Source organism: Xyrauchen texanus, chromosome 8, assembly GCF_025860055.1.
Source record: "Xyrauchen texanus isolate HMW12.3.18 chromosome 8, RBS_HiC_50CHRs, whole genome shotgun sequence".
Taxonomy (NCBI): domain Eukaryota; kingdom Metazoa; phylum Chordata; class Actinopteri; order Cypriniformes; family Catostomidae; genus Xyrauchen; species Xyrauchen texanus.
The window spans coordinates 32742236-32765397 of NC_068283.1; the positions used below are offsets into that span (position 1 = coordinate 32742236).

General features: G+C 40.1%; 1 protein-coding gene across 1 annotated transcript in view; it reads right to left on the reverse strand.

The window, feature by feature from the left end:
- Positions 1 to 501: 501 nt before the first annotated feature.
- Positions 502 to 23162, reverse strand: part of znf652 (zinc finger protein 652) — a 40401-nt gene continuing 17740 nt past the window's right edge. The window contains exons 2-6 of the mRNA XM_052133070.1: positions 14766 to 16334; positions 11941 to 12088; positions 11667 to 11782; positions 5022 to 5171; positions 502 to 3571 (exon numbers count right to left, since the gene is read on the reverse strand). Coding sequence (XP_051989030.1) covers positions 2978 to 3571; positions 5022 to 5171; positions 11667 to 11782; positions 11941 to 12088; positions 14766 to 15755 — 1998 coding nt within the window. The 5' untranslated portion in view covers positions 15756 to 16334 and the 3' untranslated portion in view covers positions 502 to 2977. The remainder of the gene's footprint in view (positions 3572 to 5021; positions 5172 to 11666; positions 11783 to 11940; positions 12089 to 14765; positions 16335 to 23162) is intronic.

Sequence of the window (23162 nt, forward strand, 5' to 3'; positions counted from 1 at the left end):
GCAGGGCAAAAGTTGCTAAAACAGGATTGGTCAGAAGCGCTTTTAAGGCGGGGCTTAGTGAAGCGTCAATTGATTTGTACTATAGTAAGAATTATAATTACAGAGCTCTGCAATTGCATTTTTATTACAATTGAGTTTTTACTAGTAACATTTAAATTGCAGAGTTCTACAATTATATTCTTACTAGTAGAAACTTGTATTCATTAGATGCAAAACAGAAATATAACGAATACAAATTCAATTGCAGAGCCCTCTAATAGGATTTCTTACTAGTAAAAATGTATGCAATTATGATAACACTGGGAACATTACAAGATAACATGTTAGCTATGTAAATGAGGAAATTCCATAGATTTCTATTGTTTATATAATGTGAATTATTACTATAGAGAGTAACCCTAAGGTCAAAGGTCAGATAAAGAGAGTGATGTCATAGCGAGTCATTTGGTTATCCAGAATAATTAAATATGCCCCACTTCCCTTAAGCCATATTTTCCACTCCAAGTCCCTATCTGGAACACACTTTACAACCAACAGCATGCACAAATACATACAAATTCAGACAAGTGAGTTGTGCTTGTGGCTAATTCAATAGTTTTTTACTTCTTAAAAGTAGAGCAGAAAGTGTGTTAAATGAACATTATAAAAAAAGGCCCGATATTAATGCAAGTCTATGATGTCTCTCAGAAAAATAACATGAAACAGAACTCAAAGAAGGTCAAATGTTTTTGTACCAGACACAATGCTAAAATAAAACTCTGCTCGAATGGGTGTGTAGGTGGAAACAGACTGGATGAGAAGAGAAAGTCCATTTGTTTTTAAAACACCTCACAAGTATAAACATTATATGGTCTGCTTATTTTGCTTATCTAGCAAGATTTTATTTGAAATTGCTTTTGGTCAACTGATGGAGAAGGGAGAGAATCAGATGCATATAACTCAGAACACATTGGTTAAAAAAGGACAGGAATGACAGCCACATTTACCAACGAGAGCACATCTCAGGTGAAAAAGGGTGGCACATGAAGGCAAAATACAACTTATGGATCAAATATAGTAACTGACAAAATTTCACTGACATTTAATAAAGGTTCCCAACTTGTCCAAATGTGATTCTCACCATTTTCCAACAGCCCGCCAACTTTAAAGTGATAGTTCACCCCAAAAACAAATTATTATTCGGTCACTTACTCACATTCATATTGTTCCAAACAAGTTCTTTGTCCTTTGATACACAAAAGGAGACGCTTGTAAAAAAAAACAAAACAAATTTTGACAGTTGCGCAAACCTTGAACTTGGCAGTAAAGTGCAGAGGACAGACGGTCTAATAAGAGAACAAACAAAATCACAATCAATCAACAGCCTGATTGACTCAAGGCTTCCCATTACTTTCTCTGTGCTGCTCCGAACTTCACTGTTCAACATAAACACATCATTGTAACATTCATACACACATTCTTTACAGGGACAGTTCAACCTCCACCCAAAGCTGCTCTTTTCCAAACAATGAAAGTGGCTAGGGACCAGGGACAGCCATGGTCACATTCACTTTTATTGAATCAAAAAAGTTAGCATGGACTTCTTGCTGGAAAGTCATAGGGGTCAGGAACAACATGAGGGTGAGTAAATAGAATAACATTTTTGGGTGAACTATTCCTTAAAGCATCTGCATGATAAAGAATCATGTACCAGAAAAAGATATATAGAAACTAAAAAGCAGCATTTGATACCAGCACAACAGGGGCATAATCAGTCACAAAGAGATTCACAGTCACACACAAGTAACGGCACTCCTCTCCTATATTCTGTTGAATACATGACTAGAAACAAACCCTTTCCACGTTGTCCAACCTATCACACAAACTCTCACAATAACTCACTCATTATCGCACACACACATACACGCACACATCTGATTTCCTTTTAAAAATTCTCTCAGAGCAAGTGTATCTACAATATACAAATAAAAATATTGGTTAAGTGAGTTAGATCATATAGTACATACAGTAAAACAAAGAATTTGCTTTTTCCACTTCAGGTGCAGTCCTTCTATTTCACATCACAGCATCGGTCATTCTTAACAGTCTTAAACTCTGACTGAACATGCCAGAGAGCTACAAGCATTATCAAGTAAGCACATTTTAATAATAACGAGAGAAAAAAAAATTATATAGTAATAAAACCACTGACAACAACCACAATCAGGCAACAGAATAGTTTCAGTCATGTAGACTACACTGAGTGTAGTAACCTACACTAAGTGCTGTATACTATGTTTGTGTGATGTAAGCTATTTCATTATGTAGGAATATTTTCCATTGTTGGGAAGACCTGCATTTCTAAAGAGGTTACACTGCGTTTTAAAGTGAAAGATTTGTGATTTTGAAATGTAGACCTTTAACCTGTAAATGTTTGAACCCGTAGAACCTTTGCAACAGCAGCTGAGTTGATAACAAGTAAGGGCCGTTCAGGCCGAACAGGATCTTGCAGGGAAAAAAAGACCCAGAGCAACAATAATTTCAAACATTTTAAAAAGTTTAAGTTCTTTTAGACGTGGTACAATGGTCAAGGACACCCATCTAGCACACTTAGAAAAACACTTAAAAAAACACAAAAACGTGTTGTGTGAACGGCCCCTAAGAGAGGACAGAGAAGCTGATAGAGCATGTTTAAACCACAACGGCACACAATGTTTTGTTCATTGTGATTTTGTACAACCAGAGCTTGATGAATCAGAGTAATGCTATCAGAAGTTGTTTGTGTTCTTGAGTGCTAGTTCACAGAGTTCATCAAACTACAAAAAAACCTTTTTGGTCATGAATGCTAGTGGCAAATATGTTTGTAGTCATCAGTTGTGTTACCCCCCCACAAAAATCATCACATTTTCGTAAATATTTGTATAATGCAGAAATGTGTCTGTCCAATCTGTTCTCCTATGAGCACCTTATTTGAGCTGCATTCGGTGCAAAACGTGTTTCAGTGGTGTTGCTGAGTGGTGCCCTGTCGCATGTATGCATCCTCATGCACACAGTGGTTTATTGGCTCACTCTTGAAAAGCGCATGGGGCAGGGGCAGGACAGAAGGCTGCAATGAAATGTGCTGAGGGGCGTGGCTCGTCAGGGGGGCATGTCCTGTATGATGGACAGAAGTCAGAGTGTGTGCGGGGTGTTGATGTATGGATGTGGTCTGCATGTGCAAATGAGTATAGCTGTGGCTGGTAACCACTCTATGGGGGAGGGGTCCCGTGACGGGACTGATCATTCCAGGGCCAACGGATGCAATGGAGGGTGTTGACTGGCTGGATTGGGGTGGACTAGGGGTGTGGCCTGATGGTGAGGGGGTGTGGCCAGTAAGCTGGATAGGAATCGTCATGGTGGCAGATTGAAGGGTCACCGGGCTGGTGACCCGAAAACACTTCTCTCGGTGTGCCTTGAGCATGTTGGAAAAGCGGAAACGCTGACCACAGATTTCGCAAGGGTACGGCTTTTCTCCTGTGTGGGTGCGACGATGTCGCTTCATGTTGGGGCGGCTGGTGAAACTCTTCCCACAGATCTCACAGATGAATGGCTTCTCACCTGCAGAGGAACAGGATAACAGAGGGAAAGCAGAGAGAAATTTGATCTTGTTCATACAGATTCATTCTCTAGCAATACAGCTACACAGGCAACATGAGGCTTGAGTGTGCCTCTGTTGAACACATGGTGAATGGCGTTATTATAGAGAACAAGTAGGAAATTCTAAGCATGTTAAACAAAAGTGCACCAGTTTAGACTAATTCAGGAACAAATGACTAACGAGCAGGTTGTTTTAACGAATCGGTCAAAAAGACTGGCAAACTTACAACATATCAGTTTCTTGTTTCTATATTCTGTATCAAATTTATTTTTTAATCAGTCCATTAATATATATATATATATACACACATTTGATTTAGAATGATTCTCTAACAAACTGAATCATTTAGACTTATTTGTAAACTATCTTGAACAAATGACTGCAATAACTGACTTCTCAGAAAGATTTGCTCACAAATCATCATTGTGACTTACGAGAAAGTTATACTATCCACAAGTTCTAACCAAGATTAATGTTTAGTTGATTAGTTTTAGTGCAGAGTGTTTCCATGACTATTCTATGGAGCCCTTTAGAGGAAAGGATTATTTTTTCTGAAATAGTTTTGCATTCCCTCACAATACATTTACCATGGTTTTACTACAATAACTTTATTTTAACCAAGATTTTCATAGTGAAACCATAGTAATAATACAGGAAACTGACAACTGTGGTAATAAAAATCATAATTTTGTGGTTATGGTATTTTTTGGTTATTATAGTTTAACCATGGTATTTGTAGTAAAACCATGGTTACTATATGGATACAGCATTGGTCCTCACAATGCAAGTGAATGGTGATGGTATTTTGAAGCTCCAAACAGCATGTAAAGGCAGCATAATACTCCAGTGGTTAAATCTATATCTTCTGATGATAGGTGTGGGTGAGAAACAGATCAATATTCAAGTCATTTTTAACTATAAATCTCCACCTTTGACTAAACCCAACCAGTAGGTGGCTGAATGCAAAACTCACTTCCACACCAGCAAGTGAAAGTATAGATTTACTGCACATAATTACATAAATATTTAATGTTTCTCAAGCACACCTACCATTTAGCTTCTGGAGATATGGATTTTACCATGAGTTGTATGGATTACCTTCATGCTGCCTTTATGTGATTTTTGGACCTTCTATGTTCTGGTCACCATTCATTTGCATTGTGTGGATCTACAGAGCTGAGATATTCTTCTAAACATCTTTGTGTTCAGCAGATGAAATAAAGTCATATACATCAGGGATGGAATGAGGGTGAGTAAATAAGAGAATTAAAATTTTGAGTGAACTATCCCTTTAATACTTTATCTTGCATCATTACAAGAGAGAAAAATTATTTTTCAGACAGTCTTATTCGTTATTCACAGGATATAAGCACAAGATTTTAATACAGTGTCTGTGTTTGTGCACCTCACCTGTGTGTGTCTTCATGTGCTCGTCAAAATACTGTTTCATGTTGAAGTCTTTGCCACACCACTGGCACATAAACTGCTTGTGTCCTATGTGAATGCTCATATGCGACCGCAGCTGGTATTTATATTGGAACCTCTCATCACAGTTCTGCACACACACACAAACAGAAATAGACAGTGTGTGGGTGGATGCTGTTTCAGCCTCACATCAAATCAAGAGCCATGCTGCAGCAACCTCAACTTTGTAATATGACCATAATAACCTGTCATTTCGGTTCATAAGCCTGTCATTAGCATACTATTTATAGGAAACAGGCAACCCCACCTGGAATCGTACTCGAACACTGCATCTTTAAAAGAAAATTACTGAGCCACACCCTCACCACCCTTGAGGGGTGCACACCCCTTAATGTGTATTCAAAGAAATAAAATGTGAATATCTCTAAAACACAGTAATACAGATTAATTTGCATATTATTTATCAGGGTGTGGCAAAGTTTCATTTCATTTTAAGGATGCTGAATAAGACTGAAAGAATGCATGTGGGGCAAACTGATTTTGAACTCTGTTCACTGAGCTAGTTTACATGGACACCAGAAAGCAGTTTAATGCAACAAAGCTGCTTACGGCTGGAAAGTGGTGTTCCCATTTATCATACATGTACTGTGTTCTCTGTACTCCATAAACATGCGGCTCTTTCAGTAAGCGGTGGAAAAGTGTGGCTGAATCTTTGGATGACAGGCAGCTAATGACTCCGTCTACGTGAGCTAACAAAACCCCACACGAAACACATGAGACACATGCATGTACAGTACAGCGTGTCTCTCTTACATTATATGACTTGACAGACAAATAGTTATCCGGTACAGTTGTTCACACAGCGCGGGTGCGAGAATGCGGTTGTGAGGCCTGAAAATTTGTGGGTGTCAGTTTGGTTATAGAATGCGGTTGTCACTCTCGTAAATAACTGAACTGTGTGTGTGAATGTAACCATATTAAGTAACCAAAACAGGACTGAAAAACGTATTCAGCTGCTGTGTGAACGTGGCCAGTAAGCATCCTCCGGAGGCAGCATTTTAAGTCATCATAGGTGTGCTACTGACACATAGGCTGTTCCAAAAGGCAGGGAATTAACATCATCACGGCTACAAAAACTCCGCCATGAACACCGTTGCCTCTCTACTGGATGAGCTTAATACATTTTATACTCGTTTCGAGGACAATAACACCGCCCTCGTGGAGAGAGCATTCGCGGTCGACGCTACAGAGGATGGTTCACTCTCAGTCTCTGTTGCGGATGTAACACGATCCTTCCGATGGGTGAACATCCGTAAAGCCGCGGGTCCTGACGGCATTCCGGGCCGCATCAGAGCTGCGCGAACCAACTTGGTGTTTTTATGAACATTTTCAACCTGTCCCTCTCCCTGTCTGTAGTCGCCACATGCTTCAAAACGTCCACTATTGTGCCTGTACAAAAGCAATAAAATAATAAAAAAAATCACTTGTTTAAATGACTGGCATCTTGTTGCTCTGACCCTCATCATCAGCAAATGCTTTGAGAGGCTAATCAAAGATTACATCTGCTCTGTGCTGCCCACTTCCTTAGACCCATTGCAGTTTGCCTACCGCAACAACCGCTCCACTGATGATGCCATTGCATCTACACTACACACTGCTCTCTCCCACCTGGAAAAAAGGAACGCATATGTGAGAATCCTTTTTGGAGACTACAGCTCAGCATTCAATACCATAGTGCCTTCCAAGCTTGATGAGAAACTCCGGGCTCAAGCAGCTCACTGTGCAGCTGGATCCTGGACTTCCTGTCAGGCAGACGTCAGGTGGTTAGAATGGGCAGCAACATCTCATCACTGACCCACAACACTGGAGCCCCGCAGGGCGGTGTTCTCAGCCCACTCCTGTATTCCCTGTACACAAATGACTGTGTCTCTCCAATGCCATCATTAAGTTTGCTGACGATACGACGGTGGTAGGTCTGATCACTGACAATGATGAAAGAGCCTACAGAGAGGAGGTGCACACTCTGACACGCTGGTGTCAGGAGCACAACCTCTCCCTCAACGTCAGTAAAACCAAGGAGCTTGTGATGGAATTCAGGAAGAAAGACGGAGAACACAGCCCCATCGCCATCAATGGAGCACCGGTGGAGAGAGTCAGCAGCTTCAAGTTCCTCGGTGTCCACATCACTGAGGAACTCACATGGTCCGTCCACACTGAGGCTTTTCCACACCAGCGCCTCTTCTTCCTGAGGCCGCTGAGGAAGTTTGGAATGAACTAGCACATGCTCACACGGTTCTACACCAGTACTGTAGAGAGCATCCTGACTGGCTGCATCACCGCCTGGTACGGCAATAGTCCACACTGTCCACAACCGCAAAGCCCTGTAAAGGGTGGTGCGAACTGCCAGAACATCATCGGAGGTGAGCTTCCCTCCCTCCAGGACATCTATAACAGGCGGTGTGTGAAAAAAGCTCGGAGGATCATCAGAGACTCCAGCCACCCGAGTCATTGGCTGTTCTCACTGCTACCATCAGGCAGGCATTATCGCAGCATCAGGACCCGCACCAGCCGACTACATGATAGCTTTTTCCCCCCCAAGCAATCAGACTTTTGAACTTCCTGATCTCTCACGATCGACAATCAGCACTGCACTTTATTAATCTTATATCTCACACTGGACTGTCATAATTATATTCTCCACAATACAACTACTATATATATATATATATATTTTTATATACTATACAATTTTTTATTGTATGTGTATTCTATATTGTGTGTATTGTTTACTGTACATTGTATATAATTATTGTGTTGTGTAAGTATGTGTACATCTGATATGTAAATTGTTTTGTGTAAGTATGTTGTTTACTGTAATTGGTATATGTCTCGTCACTGTCATAACTGCTATGTTGCTCGGAACAGCACACAAGAATTTCACCTAATGTTGCACTTGTGTACATGGTAGTGTGACAATAAAGTGATTTGATTTGATTTGAAAGCAGGGTCGCCGCTGGCCAAAGTGATGACCTACGCAGAGCTCCGAGATATGACAGGGGGGAATTGGTGAAGGGAGGTGTGACGGTGCAGCTAAGGGGTACGGTGAGAAAGTGCGAGTGCCAGGCGTGGTGAGAAAGTGTGAGTGTGAAGTGATCGACTGTGTTAACTACATCCTTGAATACCGTATAACATGCAAGTAAGAGCAGCCGGTGGAGCTTCTGGTGTCCCCCTGGGTTAAGATGGTGCCCCCCAAGGGAGTTAGTGCCCTTCGCAGACTGCATAATACATGTATAGGGAGCGGTGGTATGGCTCTTAAGAGATCTCGTTTTGGCCAAATTCGAAGGTATCATTGTATGTATCCTTCCCTGGGTAGGCAATCCAAGAATGCACCATGATGAGCTTTATGGAAAAATAAATCAAAGATGGTAACGAAGCATGAGAAATTTTCATTATAAATATACTTCTAATCCCTTCAATACTGAAAAGTATCAATAAAAATGGTTTAATATGATAAATAACTGATAATTTGACTCAAAATGTGTGTATGCAATGCATATTTATGCGTATTATGGTCAGATAATATAACACTAGTAAGGGTCGGACAAAATTTCAGTGCCACCCTGTCATAATGTGTCCCGTAGAGATCAAGGGGAGATGGTAGATAGGCTCAGGACTCAGATATCATCCCAAAGAGGATTTTTATTAAAGGCCAGTGGAGTAGTAGGGGTGTACGAACTCTCAGTGAAGTGTCACAGAAACAATTCCAAAATTAAACCAAAAAATATATATTTACCAAAAATAAACATACACTGGACTCAGTGCAAACTTTGATATGACAATAACCAAAGAAAACAAATTGCTACAGGCAGCACAAATCTTCATGATACGTTCAGCAATATAACCCCTTCCTCTCCTCACAAGGTTCCGTTTAGACTGTCTTATATAGCCTAGAACAGGCTCATTACACTCAAGACCATACCAACTACAGGGTTATCAATACAAAACCTTTGTAGCTTAAATATATGACCATTATACAATTAACTTTCCAAAAATCAAAAATTAAATAAAATAAACTCATTCAGCAACTTAAACTAAATGCAAACACCATAAGACATTTCCCCATGCCTACATTACCAAGGATTAAGTTCCCTATTAGTAGAAATCGTTTAACCCAACCCAAGAAAAAGGAAAGCTGTGGACCCGCCCCCTCCTTTGAGGAGTCACAGGAACAGGAAATGGTAAGTAGACAGCATGTGGGGTATCTGTTTGCAATGTGGGAAAAAAATACAAATTTGAAATAATAAATAACAAAAATGCATAGCTAAAAACTTGTCTGTGTGGTTAATGAAAAAAAAAAATCAAAAAGAAACTATAGTAGACATAACATGTTGTCAAGACCACTGCTATGTGCACCTATCTGCAATCAACTCCAACAGCATATCTTCAACTTATTATAAATGAGTATTATAGAATAATGAACCTAAGGGACTGCACCATAGTCAACAGAAACACAAAACCCTAAATAACAAATGTAAAGAAACATAAGTCCACAAACAATTTGTAATGACTACAGCAGTGATGACGACATCTTAGCTCCCGTCATCACACACCCCAGACTGATCACTGAACCCTGCCCGCCCCCCCTGTGAAAAAATCCTCACACTGCTCCTGCTTTAGAGTAAATCGCATCATTCCTCTTGCGTCACCTGTATTGAAATCATTTGCAAATCGATTCTCGTGTGCTGCGTGTAAATAATGCAAGGAGTTGCAGCCTATATAGAGCATGCCAAATCGCTCTCTTATTTCAGTAAGGATGTTACCATAGAAGAGAGCTGCCTCTGCAGGCAGGAGACAGCAATGCAGCTCAATAAAGCCCAACGTATACTTCGATTTTGACATGAACGCTTGGCGTCTGCGTACAGTCGAACGTGAGAATGTCAAATTATACTTCATATGACTGTGCGTGCATACACAGGCGGTTGGAAGATGCACGCTACGACTACTATAAGACACCTGACTATTTCTCTTCAGGAGTTTAGACCCATAAAGATGTCTTACAGTCCTTCAGACTCAAGGTATACAAATGCAGGTATCTCATGGCCTCCTCACACAAGGTCTTGACGTATATATCTACTGTTGTTTTAAACATTAGTTTCCTGTTATTTACCGGCGATTACATCTTCTAGCTTTGCTTTGTGACAGCAACGGCTCAAATGTGAGTGTTGCCACCTTGTGGATCCACAAATTTGTGTAAATAATTTCAGGCGCATGCGCATTCTGCAGGTACAGAGATGCGCGATTAGAAGAATCGGGCTGTGAGTGTTCAGTGCTCAAGCACTCTGCTGATGATTAGATTGGTCACACGTCCTGTGTGCAGACACTCAGCATTCTCATTTGGCCAAAGTATACTTGGGCTTAAGTTTTGGAATAAACCCATTATGTATAGGATAATGTACAGTAAGCTGGCCATTATACCAAACTAATCCCAGAGGGTGATCAGGACCTTACATTTTTACTCCGCTCCTTACCCAGTAGCAGTTCTAGCTTGTATAGCGTCCTGGGTGAAACCTGATTCAGCAACCCCCCACTAACAAATGTTGCTGGCCAGGGGTGGGTAATGAGATGGCTGGTAGAGTTCAGGGTGCCCACTTGTCTGTGTGGGTGCCTCGTGCAGATGCCACCCCGGGTGGCTGCCCATGTCACCCATACCTAAATCCGCCATTGTTCTTACAAATAAGTACATACTTTTTCTTCATGTGAAGAAAGAGACTGAAGTGATACAAGAGACATAAACTTACACCGCTATGTCAAAGTATGGGACCAAAGTCTATTATCCAGTTTGAAGGTCATTCTACAAAAACATTGTACCACAACATGCTACAATCGTTCAATCAGAATCAAGTATTCCAGAGAGTTGTGCAATAAGAGGAAATAACTCATATTTCCATGCTATAAGAAAACATTGCCTCACCAATAATTAACCTTTTGAATTCTGTTGCATATATACACATACATACAGGGCTCTAGGTGGTCATAGACTGACAAATAGTTCTTTCAAAGAAGTCCCAGTCTCATGGTGACACTGGTTAAAGAAATGTGTCCAAAGACTTCAGCAAAAGAATGCAACAAACATTTTTATGAACTGTAATAACCTACAACTTTATTCAAGCTCTTATTTAAACATACAGATATAGAGTTGTTTGTACATGTCAACATTCTGCTATGGACGTGGCATTTTATAGTGTTCCCCAAAAACAAATACAAAACATGAAAAATAAATCAGGCATATAAATACAGTCAGGCTGGATATAAATGCACATATTTATGAATATCACTATAATTTCAATAGTGTTTGTGTAGTTATCTGTGTGCTCAATTTAGAGTTCTCAAATTACAAATTTATACAGTGTCAGCTGTTGACCTTTCAAGCTATAAGAGACAAACAAACTAAACCTAGTGATGGGGAAACCATGGTGACAATAAAAGGGTGCAAATGTAATGCCAAATTCAAATGCATTTAAAAGTTTAAATGCATTGCTGTTTAAGAGAAAGAGTGAGGGCTTGAGCAAAGGACGGGTCTGGTGTGTGTGGTCAAACATCTATGTGTAGAAGTGTGTGATCGTACCTCACAACGGAAGGGCTTCTCTCCTGAATGCTGGAGTGAGTGCACTTTCAGTGACATGCTGCGCTTAAAAGACTTTCCACAGGTTTCACAGGTAAACGGCATGTCCTTTGTGTGAGCTACAGAGTACAGACAGAATAACTGCTGTATTATTCACAAATATGTTTCTCTAGTATATACGTGGCTATATACATCTTTACAGTATCTTCTCTAGTAAGACATCTTAAGGATTCACTAGGATAGAGCTGCCACGTGTCGGGCGTGCACATTTACATACCGACCATGTGCTTGCGGACATGAGCCATGGTGTAGAATTTCTTCTCACAAATCTCACAGGCAAATTTCTTCTCGGCAAAGCCATGGACAATCTTAATGTGTTCATGGAGGGACCACAGCTTCTTAAAGGACTTATTACATGACACACACTGGAACATTGAAAAGACACACACACAAACAAGGCATTGTAATGCAAGAAGAACATATAAGCAGTACTTCTGCTTGGAGAATTTTGTCTATGAGCTTTGATGACCCACTAAAGCTGAATGAAGTCTCCCCCTGCAGGTCAGTATTGATATTGGCATTACGTATTCCTAATATATAAGCTAGTGCATGTAAATCCTCTCATATCGACTGACATTACTTTGATCAATACATCCATCTATATATACATCAGCTGATTTATACATGATACACTACATCATAATTCAAAAAAAAAAAAAAAAAGATGAAACTTATCTTTTCTTATTGGCATAATTAAACAAGGTCATAGCATGGACATTGTTTTTTCTTGCTCTTATGAAATAATAATAAAAAAAAAGAATCAACAATAAAAACATACAAAAATTATGAAAAAATACTGTAAAATGTATCATATTAAAGGTGCACCAGAGAATATTTAGCAGAGACAGGCCACTTCTTTTAAAATGAATGGGAGAAATTGGAACATCCAACCAAGAAGCTCTAGCACCCAACGGCCAACAGATGTAGAAAGGAAGTCCCGCCTTACAGGTAAAAGAGCCAATCGCCTTTTAGATACAGACATCACCTGTCAATCAACTCACTAATGCGCATGTGCATTAGCTATGCAAGCTGGGAAAATTGCGTGTTGTAGTGTAAAATAAGGTAAAGAAGCACAATTTATGATTCCAATATTATCAAATTTTTATTGCTAATTTGAAATATGCTCTGATTGTAATCTTGACCAACCGTTTTTGAGATTTCGGTGTTCCCCCACTCAAGTAGATAGGAGCTGCACTGTCATGACTGGAAATAGCCTCCAGAGAGCGTTCCAAAGATGGCCGACAGTGGACTGACTTGCTAGAAAGACTTTGGGTGCACTCAGTAATTTTTTGCAGAATGTCGAAGTGGCTTACATTGGCTCAAAGTGACACTTAGTGGCCTGGATGCTGCATCAATCAAACACAGTAGTTTTTAGTTACAAATGCCATTGTAGAAATTCACTGTGCACAGTAAGCCCGTATTAATTTAATCCATGAATGAAAGTTTCCAATAACAGGGCAGTTACTGAGATTAAGTAGAATTCAGCTGGTCATGTGATCCAAACATGGCTGCACCCATGAGGCACGTTCAATAAAAGAGCTTTATAACGTTACTGATATGACTTAACTCTTCATCTCACATGTGTGGTCATGATTTCATACATATGTTTCAATATTACTATTCATTTCTTTAGAAGTAAAACTTTTTAAATGAGAAAAAAAATTACCGAGTGCACCTTTAACATCAGAACCATGAGCACATAATCATATTACTGCCACATTTGCATATTAGGTAGTCTCTGGCCTGTTGCCTTGTTTTTTGTAAACTATGCTGGTTTATAGAGGTTATCCAAATATAACTGGCCATTTACATGTATTTCTAAGCTCTGTTTACAGCAGCTGAATGTGAAATCAAATCTGATTTTTTTTTCATCCACTCACATGTGACACAGATCCGTTAACTGGATGACTGTGAACAGCCACACAAGTGCATTGGATTATTAAATCCGATCTGGGCCTCTATCATGCAACAAAAGCAAATCATTCCCATTTTAATCAACGATGCAGTCTAAACTGGAGGAGTCCATTGGGTCAACGGTAAACAGATGCAGAAACAGCATGAAGCCTCCACATGCGCTAGGTCTCTGTGGTTACGTGCTCAACAAGCCACATGATAAAATGTGTGGATTGACTGTCTCAGATGCGGAGGCATCCACCCGGATTGAGGCGAGTCACTACGCCACCAAAAGGACTTGGAGCGCATTGGGAATGGTCATTCCAAATTGGTGATAGATAAATAAAAACAGGTCGATGTGTTCATGTTGACTGATCTTAAATTTACTGAATGAGAATTAGCTGTCGGACTCAAAGTAGGTGGAGCTTCATGTCGCACCTACCTACGGTGTGGATCAAAGGCAGTAAGAAGGTGTTTAGCAGGAGGTAAGAAGTTTTCCTAAAATTCTGCCCTAGCAAGCTATTATGAACCAACGAAACTAACTCAAAAACACCTTTTTGGGCAGATGTTGTTTTGAATGACATCACACCCCTTTGTTCTTCAATTTCGTAGGAAAGTCTTTTACAACATATATGGATGTAATAAAAATGACGCATGTACAAGAATTTATCGGCAGTCGAAGGGAGTTTGATTTGTTCATAGATAGATTGCTTAAATTTGAAAAAATCTTGTTAAATTATATGATGCAAATAGATTGTTGCAGAATTTTCATTTTTAATATTTAGATTTTTCTAAATCCTTGTAAAATTTGAATTATATCTTAGTTTACCTGTAATAAGTTTCATCTATGATCAGATTTTTAAAAGACATTGCAAGACGAGCAGTCCACCAATAACTTTAGAGCAAAAGCAGTAGGAATGCCCACTAGCTTTAACTTCACAGTAAAGGGACTAGCGACTTCAAACGATAAAGTCACTGTATGTGTGAATGTGGCTTCCGAGGTACATATTAACATAAAAGACTTAAAAGTACAGTAGTAAAAACAGCTCAAAGAATGGGTGGAAAAAGGTTGTTTAAAAATAAATCAACTGTTTGATGCAAAAAATCATTTAACTTGTAATTCATGAAAAAATATAAGATGTTCCTTACCTGGATGTTCTTCTCACAGTCTGTCTGCTGGTGCAGAGCGAGTTCACTCTCCAGCACAAACTTCTTCCCGCATTTGTCGCAGATTTGCATGCGTCTATGCGTGACATTCATGTGTTTCTCCAAGTACCAGCGGGTGTTAAACACACGTGGACATTTTTCACATGCCAGCGTTTCTTTCTCCTCACCCTCTCCCTTGGGCCCTCCTCTTGCACCCGTTGCTCTTGAGGCAGAAGAGACGGAGCCTTTGGCCTCCCTGGCAGGTCTACACTTTCGGGCCGGGGCCCCTGCATTCTTCCTCCGCCCCCTAGTGGTCATGCTGGTGCTTCCTGCCGATGACGGCATTACACGGCGACTCTTCCGCTGCGGCTGACTGGCCGCTCGTCCACCGTGTGCCCGTTGAGCTCTTGTTCGCCGACTGTTGTGTTCCTCTTCCTCTTCTTCATCCTCCTCTTCCAGATCCTCATCAGCACTGTCATCGTATTCTGCACCATCTTCTTCCTCCTCCTCCTCATCACTGTTGCTCATGTCTATTTCTGCAGTGTTAGGATTTGCCGTGTCATCCCCTTTGGACACATGGAGTGTCTGGTTATTCAGGTTGACCTCCACGATAATCTGTCCATGCTTAAATTCGTCCTCTGCCTCTGCTCCCTCTTCGGCTTCCGAATCTTCCGAAGTTCCTCCATTCCTGCTATGCAGTGCCCCCTTTGTCCCGGATTGTTCAGTTCCTTCCATATAAAACTGTTGAGTTGGGGTAGGAAGGGGGTTCAGATCAGAGGGCATGTGTGACTCTGGCCTAGTACCCATCGTGTTGTCGACGACCACAGAGAATGGTTGGGCCGCAGTGTCTCGTTTGAATATTTTTGCCGATAGTTCAGCATCTGGAGTGGAGGGGTTCTGGAAATAGGTTTGGGAGGGTTGAGTCTCCTCATGAGACATTGTCTCTGGGCCAAACACCTCCTCCTTCAGTGTCTGGCAGGACTTCATTGGCATCTGTTTGCGGGAGTGGTGTTCTTTTTAAACGTCTTACGCGTTTCCCACTTCAAGTTTGAGAATCACAACTATTTCCTGTCAAGGAGATACAGGTGCAAGGGCGACCAAACTCTCCTCTACAGAACGAGAGAAGGGCAAAAGAAACTGAAGGTTCAAGAGAAGAGGAGGTATACAGGAGTGTGGAATGGGTAAAACCCAAACACACGTTAACCTAACCCAAACAGAGCCCCCATTACTTTCACTATAGTGAAAAAAAAAAATATGAGATGGGAAGTCAAATATCAACTAATTGTAGTCCTCAACAGTGCGCACGAAAGTCTGCATTGTACATATTTTTCCAATATAAGATGTCTTCTCAATTCAAGTATTCTTGCCTTTAGATCCAAGCTTCAATCGCTCAACAGCATCTCCATTTCACTTGCAGAAACAATAGAGGTGCCTCATCTACACTCTCTACTGAATCAGACAAAGAATCCACCTTCCCCGTGTCAGTGTTCTGACTGCATCTTCGCACTCAACGCTTGGATCTCGCAGTCATTACCAGATGCTCTAGATCGGCACCCTGCAGACAGACACTACCTGAAAGAGAACAAGAAACAAAGTGAAAGGTTAGGAAAGGAATGAAAGGCAATTGAAACCAATTATCTCAGGAGTCAATGACAATGTCATGCTGTGTTACATTTGTAAATCAAAGTGGGCTAAATTAACCACAACTACCATTGAAACAAGAGTAGGATGTCATAAAAACAGACTGAAGAATGGGTATGTTACCACTTTCAAACGCAAAGTAAAACAATAGACAGATTTACCCAACATCTGTGAAATAACAGTCATTTCAATGTAGTGGCTGTCACCTGATTAAACCCTCGTCTCCAAATCAGGTGTCATATATTCTTTGCATGTGTTTGTGTGTGTGAGAGAGAGACAGAGAGAGAGAGAGAGACAGAAGCAAATAAGAGAGGGAAAAACGAAAGAGAAACAAAAAAGAAATGAACCTGCAGCCTGGTTAAGGTGTAGAGATCGAGAATCTCACTACTAATCAGATACACACCAGACCGCAACTGTTTCACTTCAGTGTGTGTGAGAAACTTCAACTAAAACCACAAGAAGCTGAGTAGAGAAAACACACTTTCATAAAACATTTTCAGGTTCTATCCATATCATCAATGTCCTCTAAAATGTCACAGCTTTCTTTGTAAAAATCTTGACAAATCTGAGACAATCTGACACTTTTATCTCCTGTCATAACATGCCTCTAACCAAGAACTATATTTTGTGTTTGCCTGTGCAAACACCACGATGACAGGGTTTTGTTATGTGGACGCTAAGGTGTTCAGAGTGGTTTATCATTCGTCAGTGCAGTTGCTAGGGTACTCTGCATGGCTGCTAGGTGTTTGCTTATTGAGTGCAACAGTGCTCACCCTCTATTTCAGTAGTCTTGGTTCCAGAAATATTTTCCCCATTCATTTTTGCCATAGGAATGTAATATAATCCTTTATTAAAACCATGAAACAAACCAACCAGCTTCAAGGTGAATCACAACATTACAAACTTTGATTTGAAGCAAAAAACTATTGAAAATCTGTCAAAAAGATAGTTACAACATGGTGTACTTAACATCTTTCATGAGGGCATGAACTACAGTCCCATGAAGCACTGCAAATGACGCAATCAAATTAAAAACGATGGTCAAACAAAACTATCGATTAAAAGTTGTTGATTATAAGTGTAGAAATAAAAAAAGATTCTTGCAAAATACTCAGATACCCACAAATACAGTATACAAGTAGTTTGAATGTGTAGTGAGACTTGAATGAGTCATGAAAATGGGCTGCTGCTGCAAAGCATGTTTGGCGTGCTTTGTTGGCCATGATTCAATGAATGGAGGAGCGTTTCTTTTCAGGGTAATGGGTCCATTAAAAAAAAATAAAAAAAGTCCATTAATATGAGAGCTATTGTAGATTTATGACGGTGTATACCTGATGTTTTAAATGATTGGTTTATACTCATTTGATACATTTATTTGGATTGTGCAAAAAAGAGATGTGTGATGTTGATGGAAACGTTGACTATATATAAAAAGAAGGTCAAACACACTGAGGTAGGCCAAAGTTCCAAAACGTTGGTGTTTCCCTTAACATGTAATAATAGATAGAAGTGTATCATCTGTGTGCTGATCATCACCTCAGTATACAGTATAGTGTAGTTCTTCACAAGGAATTCTGCAATTAAACATTGTGTCAGGGCAGAGGGCAAGGCCGGGTTGTGATTCTACACACCCAGTCCCTTATCAGGCTAATCAAGCTTTCGAGAGGGATAAAGGCCAACTGCGGATGGTGGTGCGAGAGAGAGAGAATGTTTGCGGGCAGCTGACCTTCGTGTGTTTATGTTTGTGTCTTTTTGGTTCAGTTAACCATTAAACTATTATTTATATTGTCAAGCCGGTTCTCGCCGCCTCCTTTCCATTGTCCCTTTACACATTATTTCAAAAAAGTTTAAATAACACAGACCGTAGGCTTCAATAGAAACATACAACACTGATTAACAGTCTCGGAGCTCAAAGTAAGTCTGCCTTTAAAAGTTTTTGTTCGCCTCTGGAGAAAATGTATAGGATTTTTATTTCGGTAATCCACCTGTTCTGCTCTATTGACCCAAATTAAAGAATCACACCTTCGGGGGCCTGGGTAGCTCAGCAAGTAAAGACACTGTCTACCACCCCTGGAGTCACGAGTTCGAATCCAGGGCGTGCTGAGTGACTCCAGCCAGGTCTCCTAAGCAACCAAATTGGCCCGGTTGCTAGGGAGTCACATGGGGTAATCTCCTCATGGTAGCTATAATGTTGTTCGCTCTCGGTGGGGCGTGTGGGGAGTTGTGCCTGGATGCCGCGGTGGATGGCGTAAAGCCTCCACACGTGCTATGTATCTGCGGTAACATGCTCAACAAGCCACATGATAAGATGCGTGGATTGATGGTCTCAGACGCGGAGGCAACTGAGATTCGTCCTCCGCCACCTGGATTGAGGTGAGTCACTACACCACCATGAGGACTTAATAGTGCATTGGAAATTGGGCATTCCAAATTGGGGAGGAAAAAAAAAAGAATCACACCTTCAGGTCACTATATTCTGGTCCTTAGATGTGTCTCAGGTCCCTCCTTAAAATGCAAGTATAAGGGAGTTTTATCATTCGTCCGCAAAAAAATGGTATGTCGAATTGGTTAGGAAAGTTGCATAGCTCTGCTCACAAACTCACACGTTTTAAAGTATCTTTCATTTTGCTGCAGGACTATTGGAGGCTGAAAAAGAACGAAATAACAATTGAACAGAAGACAACTGTTTTAGCATCTGTCTTACATGTATAAAATGACTGAAACTGACAAAAAGATTCAACCAACAACAGGGACAGTTACACATAAAAAAACAAAATGAGACCACAAGTTTCAGTTTGACTGATTTGAAACAGGTGTGGGAAGGCTGTGTGTGCGTGCGTGTGCACTCAAGGAATTATCTTTTATAAGAGATTGTTTCCCAAATCAATGGCTTGTATACACTTAAAAAAATGAAACATATTGAATTGAGTCACCTTATTAATGCAAAGGTCAAAACACAAAAGCCCAACTTACATGCTGAGTCAGCACAATCAAAAACTACAACAACACCACCAATGCCATGAGACAATGGCAGCCACAAACAGGAAAATAGATCTGTTTATCCGCTCTACTCTTAACGGCCCCAAACTTGACTTCCTGCGACTCTGTGAACATCTCTGTTCAATGTGCGAGTGTGTGTGTGGTGTGCCAGCCTGCTTGTTTGTGTGAGCTGAACAAAAGTGTCTATGAAAATACATGGTCTCTTCTAAACAAAGCTGAATTGCATTACACTGACCATGCAAGACATGCATTGCATGATAAAATCTAAAGTCTTGTGACCACCAAGATAATCACAGTCTGGTTGTGTGCTGCATATCACATCTGTCAAGAAACAAACGTGTCACATTAAAGGGCCATGAAACACAACTACACGTTTTGTGAAACGTTCACAGGAATATATGTCTTGCACAGGTTAAGACAATGTCAACTTGAGTTATTTTTAATTTCCAAAAGGAAAAGGATTAATTTAGGGATTTTTTCTGGCTATTTTTGTATTCCTGAACTGAATTGAACATTGTGTTAACATCACAAGTTGTGACATACATGGTTTAGCTTTCCATTAAATTTCAGCGCATCTAAGTCACTGGGTGTTCTCGATAATATTTATGAGAAGGCGTGGCAAAGCGCTGAACGTTTGTCAGTGTGCCGTTCCCATTAGTGGTCGACCGATATGGTTTTTTTAATGGCAGATGCTGATATCCAGAGTGCAGGGTGGCCGATACAATGACGATATATCACACAATTTAATATAGTAATTAACAAACATAAAATTGCTAAAATAATTAATAAACAATTATTTAGCACATTATTTACTCAATTTCACACAAAACTTTACCTTTGTATAAAAGAATACAAAAAAATATATATTGTATTTTAAATGGTTTCTTCTGATTTCTGTTTAGTCATCAAATTCTAGTAATTTATTTGAACATGAAGAAATTGTAAATATATTAGGAAGAAGGAAATAAAAGTATACACAGTAGTCCAGCAACCATGGAGGGCATGTCCACGTTAGCAATTGCATTTACTCAAAAAATACTGAATCAAACCAGTTGTCCATACGGTGCATAGTGAATAAAACATTGACTCATAGCACAAGCACTTTTACTTTGAAGTTGCACTCACAGACTCGTGCGGATCCAGCGCGAGCAACAGCAATCTCCTGACAATTTAAATGGCCTGGATCGCCTGCTTGGATTGCCACGGAGTGACCGTCATGATTTGTGAATCAGAAGACCTTTTGATCCCGATCCTGATGTTTTTCATTCTGGCTGATGGAATACGTGCGTCAGAGGAAGATATTAGAGGAGCGCTTGATGGGAAGAAAACGCTGGATTTTCGTGAGGTATGTGAAATACTGTACATCTTTTTAAAGTAGATTACAACATATTTGCAAACAGTATATAACAGAAGTTTTATTTATTGACAGCTCCGCAGGATATTGGATCTGCTTAAGTTGTGTGAGATTTGTTTATTACATTTGTTTACACTAGATATGCACATATTTGCAGATGGTATAATATGATATTATTTTTTACTGATATTTGCTTTTTATCATTAGACAAGACAGTTAAAAGTTACAAGTACAACCTCTGAGGAGAGAGAGAGGGAGAATGAAACGGGTGATTTAACATTTCGAGCTCAAACACTTCTGCCGTGTGGACCCTTTCAATGACACGGTGTTGCACACCGGTCTATTAATGTAGTAACATGATGGCATGTAAAAAAAAAAAGAAAAAAAAAAAGAACCATGACTGGTCGTTTACATGTCTCAGTTGCTTCACAAGCAAGCAGGTGATTTTCAGCACCCTCAAGAATCAAATCATCCAAATGGAAAAATGTATCGGCCGATGCGATAATTAAAAAAGACAGAACGGCAAAATATTGGTCGACCACTATTTGCCATGCACGCGACCAGCGCTTCAAACTCAAGTGGCTCAGTTGATAAAATTGATAGTATTGTGACAAGTCCCTCCCTGTGCTGCTGACAGAGGGACAGGTCAGGCTTTCAGTCAAAGACAACACCTTTTAAATGTTTGCGCAGTACGCATTTATTAATGTGAGTGTTTCGAGATATGAGGTGAGGTGGACTGTCTCTGACTGGGACTCCTTTGAGATGCAGTTTAAAATGATTGTCCCAGATACAAACCCTATCAATCCATCCATCTATACTTAATGCAAATGTATTAACCGATCTAAGCAATTACATTTGTAAATCACAGTCTTAGAATAAGTCTCAAAAGTTACTAAACTGTAAAAACATATTTTTAATACATAGTACTTTGTATTTATTTGCGTAATAAAATTACAGATATAAAATGACCACTGTGATTCCGCTGAGGCTCCCTTCAAGTTGGTGAGGGGGGGGGTAGGTGGAACTGCTGTGCGCTTGCAGGTCCACCAAGACCCCCTTCAAGTTGTCACAATGTCAACACCCGTGTCTCTCGCTGAAAGAGTTTAAACGTGCTCCTCCCGCTGGGCCCCATGGGAGTTATGGCCGTGCACTATGGGAGTTGTAGGCCCCTGGGCTTCAGCCTGTATAAGCCCATGTGTTAATGTGCCCCTGCTGTTAACTGCATTATTGAAATAAAGCAGAAAAATTGGTGAGAGTTCAATTGTGCTGAAACAGGGGGGTATTGCGACCCTTTAAAGTGAATTCTGTCATCATCATCTACTCACACTCATGTCATTCCAAACCTGTAAGACTTTCTTTCTGTAGAACACAAAGGGAGATGTTAGGCAGAATGATATGGTCTGATAGCCTCTAGTTTACTTTTAATTCATCTTTGTTCCATACAATGAAAATGAATGGTGACAGAAGCTGTCAGTCCCTAATATTTTGCATAACATCTCCTTTTGTTTTCTACAGAATTAATATGGGTTTGGAACAACATGAGGGTGAGTAAATGAATACAGAATTTTTTGGGGGGTGAAAAATGGCATTAAATCATATGGTAGGGGAGCATTTCTTTTATTTTTAAAAGTCTAGCCACCTCTACTGTTATTTGAACACACATCAGCACTGGGTCTTTTTCTCTGAGTGTGCATCAGACACAAGGTAGTGCTTGTGTCTTATAGTCTGAAAGCTTCACAGATGAATTGTAGTTTTAGTATTGAGGATCCAAGTTTGGCCTTACAGAAGAATTCATGGACCATAAGCCTATTCTTATTCTTTTTAGGTGTGTTTGAAGCAAGTTAGGACATCAGGCCATTTCATTGTAACTGGAACGACTTGGAATGATTAATTGATAATCGATACAGTTTCATTAATAATTTGATTGATTAAACTTCTAGATCATCGATTAATTAATTTCAGGACAAATGTGTTCAGTAACTATGCCTCCAGATGTCGATACGGTTGTCTATACAGTCATTCGTTGCTAGAGGGTGCTTGCGGGCTGCATGTCACGTCATCTCTGCGTCAAAGAAGACGCACAGATGAAGATGAAGCGGGCTCAATTAAATCAGTGTTGGAGCATTTCTCTATGAATTAATTTTCTGCATACACAAAGACAGTGTTGAAGTACAACATGAAAACAAGCACAGTTGATCTTCTGGACTCCTTGTTCCATCCTCAACTACGTGATCACCGGGAAAGCACATCTCACCATCACAGAGAAATGGTAGGCTATGTCATGTCCTGTGATTACACAGTCAAAAGGTCCAAAATATTCCACAATTCAAAACGAGAAGTTCTAATGAACTCCAATATAACACTGAACTAAGAATATTTTAAGAGGGAAACACCACTAGTATTTC